This window comes from Lathyrus oleraceus, chromosome 5, assembly GCF_024323335.1.
Source record: "Lathyrus oleraceus cultivar Zhongwan6 chromosome 5, CAAS_Psat_ZW6_1.0, whole genome shotgun sequence".
Taxonomy (NCBI): domain Eukaryota; kingdom Viridiplantae; phylum Streptophyta; class Magnoliopsida; order Fabales; family Fabaceae; genus Lathyrus; species Lathyrus oleraceus.
This window is the reverse complement of record NC_066583.1, coordinates 124,738,464-124,746,067: the sequence shown is the minus strand read 5'-3', so window position 1 is coordinate 124,746,067 and position 7,604 is coordinate 124,738,464. Positions and strand designations below refer to the sequence as shown.

Below are 7,604 nucleotides of genomic sequence, written 5' to 3'. Positions count from 1 at the left end.
GAACTTAAAAGGTAAGTGCAGTAAATAACACAAGGAATTGTTTACCCAGTTCGGTGTCACACACACCTACGTCTGGGGGCTACCAAGCCAGTGAGGAAATCCACTATTAGTAGTATTAATTCAGACCTTAAACCAACTGTTTAACCCTATCACTTAATACCTACCCAATGCAATTTCAATCTTACACTAAGATCAGAGTTCCTACTCACTCCCCCTCAATCACCTCAGTGATTACAACCTTTAATTAAGTTTAAAGATACTAGTGAAGTCACACTTCAAACAACTCTTGATTGTGCTTAACAGCTTTAATCAAGATACACAACACTCACGCTTAAAAGCTTAGAGTGACACAACACTTACAACTTAATGAACACCCTAGTCCAATGCAATCATCTAGGAGATAATTGCTTGGCTCACAAGATACACCTAATACACGACACACAAAAATACAGCAGTGAAGTATGATGGAACACTAAAATCTTCACGCCTAAAATCCCCGAGTTCTGAATGAAGGATTGCCATCCTTTTATATTGCAACACTTGGGCCTTGTACTTGTATTTCCTGAAATTAAGGTCAAGCAAGTTAACCTAATTTCCACATATTAGGGTACTAACAAATAGGTTATTTGTTAGGTTCATTAATTGTAGCTCAGTTGTTAGTTTCCTGGATTTTAGCTCAACTGTTGGATTCCTGAAGAATAGCCTGAGAAAAATGCTGAAACAGAAAAACTAACCAACCTACAATTTAGCATATGCTGTCAGGAATGAATGTCACAACATTCAGTTTGACGTCCAAAGCATAGACCATATGCTAAGTCTGTTATTTTCCTAAAAACAAGATGTACAAAATGCTGTACTGTAAAAGACCAACCAGTCCATACTTCAGTATCAGCTTACATTAATAAATGTCAAAACATCCAATTTGACATTTACACATAGAGCCTTATGCCATGGTCTGTTATCCTCCTGAAGAACAGACTGAGATACATACTGAACTGTAGCAGAAAACCAACCTGCCTATTATTCAGTATATGTTGTCAATGATGGATGTCATAACATCCAGTTTGACATTCAGACAGTAGGCCTTATGCCAGGTCTTTTATTCCCTTGATAAACAAACTGAAATTAAATACTGAGTTATAACAGACAACCAACTGTTATATACCTCAGTATCTGCTGTCAGGAATGAATGTCATAACATCTAGTTTGACATTCTGTAAATCCTGTATTAGCTAAACCTGCAGCATACTACTCAAGTATGTCATGACATTAGTCAAGACATCAGAGTACAGTTAGATGTTCTAACACAAAATGTAGCCAATCAAACATCTCCAAAGCATGTCATGACATCAGTCAAGACATTAGAGACCAGTTAGTGTTTTAACATAAAATGCAGCCAATCAAACATCTACACTAATCCTTTGCCTAATCATGGTAATCAGGCGGTGAATGCAATTATTTAAGAGGATAATACAGAGGTGGTCCGTTTGGTAGAAGATGTGAAGACTCTGTGGTCAAGTATTTCTATGAGTATACAGAAGCATGTTGTGTTGACAGGTGTGCATGATGACTGTGAGGTGTGCAAAACTGAGTCGGAAAGATGTGAAGAACTCAAGGACTGCATCCAAGAGTTGATGAATCAAGGCATCTTATAGTTTTCAAGAGATAGAACCGTGGGTGAAATTTCTGTCATCGAGCCAACTAAAATTGTTTATTGTAAGAAACATGTAGAAGCTCCGATAAAGAAAGTTCAACCCATTGTTTTCATGTTCCCTCACCTTTTCCTTATCAGACTGCTAAGGTTGTGCCTTGGAAGTATAATGCAATTGTTTTAGTTGGAGGTGAAAAAGTGCAGGTTCCTAGTGTAGAGATTGTCAATCATCCGGTCCAAGAGGAATGACTCGCAGTGGTCGTGTGTTCACACCAAAATATACGCCAAAGGTTATTCCTACACCAGTAACAATTCCTACTCCTCGGGCAGATGCATTTATTTATGTTCCAACTACTCCAGTGGTGGCATCTGGTTCTTCTATGACAAAAGGTACTTCTGGTAATTCAACAGAAGCAACAACTTCGAGAGGAAAAGAGGTGGTTAATGAAAAAGAAAAGACCATTACCATAGAAGAAGGCATAAGATCTTGAATCTGATTAAACAAAGTGATTTCAAGATTTTTGACCAATTGAGTCAAACTCCATCAAAGATCTCAATATTGTCATTGTTGCTTAGTTTAGAAGCTCGTCGAAAATCTCTTTTGAAGGTGCTCAACACGGCCCATATGATGCAGGATATCACAGTAGATTAATTCGACGATGTGGTGGCCAATATTACAGCGAGCAAGTACTTGGGTTTCAACGAGGTAGAGTTGACAGCTGAAGGGAATAATCATAATAAAGCCTTGCACATTTCAGTAACTTGTGTCTACACTTTAATCTCTAGGGTTCTAGTTGACAATGGCTTCTCGCTCAATATGTTTACTAAAAGCACATTAAGCCAATTGTAGTTTGAGTGACCAGAGATGAGAGCAAGTGCTTTTATTGTCCGTGCTTTTGATGGATCTCGGAGGGAGGTCATTAGGGAAGTAGATTTGCCAATTTTGTGGGTCCCCACCAGTTTACCATTACTTTCCAAGTCATGGACATCCACCCTGCCTATAGTTGCATATTAGGGAGGTCATGGATCCGTGCAACCGACACCGTGACTTCTACTCTGCATAAGTTAAAAATCATGTTTAAAGACAAGCTTGTCATAGTTTGTGGGGAGGAGGATTCTATAATCAGTGAGGTGTCTTCATTCCAATATGTTGAAATCTAGGAGGGAATATTTGAAGTTCCATTCCAAGGTTTAGATTTTGAAAAGTCAGCTTCACCTCTGTCAATCAGAGTCAATCAACAACCATGGTACTAGCATCATCCAAGAGTGCTTAGGAGACTCTTGAGAGTGGTCCTCTTCAGGGTTAAGGCCAAATTGTGAAGGTGTCTGAGAAGCATGATCGCTTCGGTCTCGATTATCGTCCTACTTCCTGATATCCAACTACAATGGGAGCTAAGAGGTTGGACCCAATCAGGTTTAATAGCGCAGACTACCAACTTGATTTTTCTGTAGCAGTTATAGACAGTGCAAGCTCCAGCCAGCATGAAGTTTCTAGTTTCATACTCAAGTGTCCTCCGGGATTCAAGCTTGACAATTGGACTTCTACTGTAATTCCTATGGTTTTCTAGGATAAAATGTAATGCATTTTGTTTTCCTTATACCTTGCCTTCGCATGAGGCATGAGGATAACTTGTAAGGGTCTCCGTTTGTTTTAAAAACATTATTCAATTAATGAAAGACAACTTTTGTATTCAAAATCATAATCCCTTTTCCTTCTTTTATTTTTATTTTTTCACTAAAAAATAAATGGCAAAAGTTTATTTTTATTTATTTTTGACATCTTTTTCAAAAGAAAAACACATTCTAAAAATAAACTCATAACATGCAGAATAAATAATTCCATTGAGAGAAATATTGTTGAAGTTCATTGTAGATTCAGTTTCCAATTAACCAAGTTGAAGGCGACTGTGAGGAGATTGTGAAGTACCACCTGAGCTTGCGAGACTCCTTGAGCATGAAGAAAATGAGATTCATCCATACAAAGAGTCGTTGGAAGTAATCAATCTGGGTTTTGAGGAAGTCATAAGAGAGGTCAAGATTGGGGCATCCCTTGCCGAGCATGTAAAATGTGAGTTGGTTAATCTATTACGTTAGTATATTGGCATCTTTGCCTGGTCTTGTCAAGATATGCCTGGGTTGGATACCAACATTGTTGAACATTTCCTACCACTCAAACCTGAATGTCCTCTGGTCAAGCAAAACCTTCGAAGAACCTGACCTAACATGGCATTGAAAATCAAAGAAGAGGTTAAAAAGAAATTTGATACTGGTTTCCTAGCTATCATGGAATATCCTCAGTGGGTCGCTAACATTGTTCCGGTTCCGAAGAAGGATGGGAAGGTTCAAATGTGTGTGGACTACCGTGACCTTAACAAAGCAAGCCCAAAGGATGACTTTCCTTTGCCGCATATTAATGTCTTGGTAGACAACACAGTTCAACATTCAGTCTTTTCTTTCATGGACGATTTTTCAGGGTATAATCAAATTAAGATGGCTCCTAATGACATCGAGAAAATAACCTTCATCACACTCTAGGGAACTTACTGCTACAAAGTTATGCCTTTTGGCTTGAAAATACAAGGGAAACATATCAACACACTATGATGACTCTCTTCCGCGACATGATCCACAAGGATAGTGAAGTGTGTGTAGATGATATGATTGCTAAGTCCAAGAATGAAGACAATCACTTGTACCATCTAAGGAAGCTATTTTCCAGACTCTGGAAGTTCCAGCTAAGGTTGAATCCTGCTAAGTGCGCCTTTGGAGTCTGTTTCGGCAAGCTATTGGGGTTCAAATTGAGTCAAAGGGGTATTGAAGTTGATCCCGACAAAGTCAGAGCCATTCAAGACATGTCAACCCCCAGAACAGAGAAAGAAGTCTGAGGTTTCCTTGGACGACTTAATTGCATATGACGGTTCATCTCGCACTTGACGACTACTTGTGAATCAATGTTCAAGTTGTTAAGGAAAAATCAAGTGGTCGTATGGAACAATGATTGTCAATGGGCATTTGACAAGATCAAAAAATATTTGCAAGAACCACCGATCATGAAGCCAGCAGTTCCTGGTAGGCCATTAATCATGTATCTCACTGTGCTAGATGAATCAATGGGTTGCGTATTAGGTCAACATGACGACACGGTCCGTAAAGAACATGCAATCTATTAATTAAGCAATACGCTTACCGAATGTGAGACCAGATACTCATTCTTGGATAAGACTTGTTGTGCTCTAGCTTGGGTAGCTCGACGCTTGAGACAGTATAAAATTTGCCCCACAACTTTGTTGATATCCAAAATGGATCCAATAAAGTATATTTTTTAGAAGCCAGCTGTCGGTGGAAGGATTTCCCAGTGACAAATGCTATTAACCGAGTATGACATCCAGTATGTAACTCAAAAAGCTATCAAGGGGAGTGTCTTGTCTGACTACCTTGCCCATCAACCTATTAAGGGATACCAACCAATCAAGGTTGACTTTCCTGACGAGGACGTCATGTTCATTAGGGACTGCAACATTCCAGGCCCAAACGAAGGACCCAAACCAGGAGCATGGTGGACGCTCGTGTTCAACGGTTCCTCTAATGTGAAAGGCCTTGAAATAGGAGCAGTAATTACATCTTCAACTGGTTTTCACATTCCATTCACCGCCAGATTATCTGTTGACTGCACAAACAATATGGAAGAATATGAAGTATGTGTCTACAGTATTGAAGCACCCATCGATTTAAGAATCAAGATTCTTGAAGTGTTTGGAGACTTTGCTTTAGTAATCAGTCAAGTCCGAGGAGATTGGGAAACTCGGGATAAGAAGTTGATTCCGAACAGAGAACACATTGTAAAGTTGATTCCTTATTTGGATGAAATCACTTTTCATTATATTCCAAGGGAAGAGAATCAGTTAGTAGATGCTCTAGCCACAATTTCATCCTTGTTTAAAGTCAAGTGGAAGAACGAAGCACCTGTCGCCTGCATTTACCACTTGGGTGAACCAACTTACTGTCTAGCAATGGAGGCCAAATCCGACGATAAGTCTTGGTTCTATGACACTTAGAGATATTTGGAAAGACATGAGTATCCCGAGAAAGCATCTGTCACAGATAAGAAAGCTTTGAGAAGACTATCTTCTAAGTTTTTCTTGAATGAGGATGTCTTATACAAGAGGAATTATGATTCCGTCCTGCTTAGATGCATGGATAAACACGAAGCAAGCACGATCATAAGGTCCATACATGAGGGTTGTGATGTGAAGATGTACACGCTAAGGGGCATGTTATGGCTAATAAGATTCTTCAGGCTGGATATTATTGGACAACAATGGATGTGGACTATTACAACTTCGTCAAGAGGTGTCACAAGTGCCAAATCTTCAGTGACAAAATCCATGTTCCACCGACTCCATTGAACGTCTTGACTTCTCCTTGGCCTTTCTCTATGTGGGGCATTGATATGATTGGTATGATTGAGCCAAAAGCTTCCAAAGGTCATCGCTTCATCCTTGTTTCCATTGACTACTTTACAAAGTGGGTTGAAGCTACTTCATATACAAACGTCACGGGACAAGTGGTTACAAAGTTTATCAAGAAAGAAATAATATATCACCATGGTGTTCCTAGAAAGATTATTACTGGCAATGCATATAACCTCAACAATAAGATGATGAGTGAGTTGTGCCAAAAGTTGAAGATCGAGTATCACAACTCTTCACCATACCGACCCAAGATGAATGGCGGCATGGAAGCAACTAATAAAAATATCAAGAAGATTATCCAGAAGATGGTTAAGACATACAAGGATTGGCATGAGATGCTTCCCTTTGCTCTGCATGGCTACAAAACGTCAGTGCGCACTTCTATTGGGGAAACTCCTTATTCGCTAGTATATGGAATGGAAGTTATTCTACCTATTGAAGTAGAAATTTCGTCTCCGAGGGTTATCATGGAAGCAGACCTCGATGAGGATGAACGGGTGAAGTCAAGATATAATCAGTTGAATCTTATTTAAGTGAAACGCTTGATGGTCGTCTGCCATGTTCATCTATACCAACGACACCTCAAGAGAGCTTTTGATAAGAAGGTCCTCCCTTGCTCATTCCAAGTCGACGAGCTTGTGCTAAAAAAACTTTCTCCTATACACTCGGAACCTCAAGGCAAGTGGACTCCCAACTATGAATGACCCTTTTATTGTCGAAAAGGCATTCTTATGAGGGGCTCTCATTCTCACCACAATGGATGGGGATGACTTGCAATGCTGGTAAACTCAGATATAGTCAAAAAATATTATTCATAGAAAAAATGAATACAAAGCTCGCTAGATTGGCATCCGTCAGAACCAATCTAGGAAAAAATTGTTATCTCGTTGGACCCAAAAAAGGAAATGTCCATGAAAAATTTAGGGATTAAAACAAAAAAATATACAAGCCCGCTAAGTTGAAAACCCGAAAGGGCGACTTAGCCAAAAATGGCACCCCGATGGATACAAGAATAAAAAATTTCATGCAAAGGTTAGGGATAAAGGCATTTGACTATATCTTGACGTTATCTTTTGAGCATATTCTCACCCTCAGCTTGACCTCAGGCAGTATCAAAAGCAAAGTGTTGAAGCTCAGAGCTACAACGAATGACAACCAATATTGTGATCAGTGGAAAGTCAAAACAAATTTCCCATTTCCATTTAATTTGTTTTTCCATTTTTGCAATTTCCTCTTTAAGGATTTTTGCATCTTTGTACACATTCTACCTGTACAAAAATTTTCCCGATCAATAAAAATCAGTCGTTATTCAGTAAATTCTCATCTTTTTATTTTCCCCACATTTTTGTTTACAAAATAGCTGCCAATCTTGATTGCATAATGCCATAAAACCTTGAGAATAATAAAAAGCTAAATCAACAGGAAAACCATATGCATTACTTTAATTGCTGAAAACTCCTCAGTGGATTATAGGTAGTCTA

General features: G+C 39.0%; 1 protein-coding gene across 1 annotated transcript; it reads left to right on the top strand.

Moving 5' to 3' along the window:
• The first annotated feature begins 5,013 nt into the window (after positions 1 to 5,013).
• Positions 5,014 to 5,706, top strand: LOC127079177 (uncharacterized). The gene has a single exon (XM_051019598.1). It carries the CDS (start codon positions 5,014 to 5,016, stop codon positions 5,704 to 5,706), a length of 693 nt encoding a protein of 230 aa, XP_050875555.1.
• The last annotated feature ends 1,898 nt before the right edge of the window (positions 5,707 to 7,604 follow it).

Coding starts and splice junctions, on each gene's coding strand:
- LOC127079177 (XM_051019598.1), top strand. CDS start 5,014: ATGCTATTAACCGAGTATGACATCCAGTATGTAACTCAAAAAGCTATC.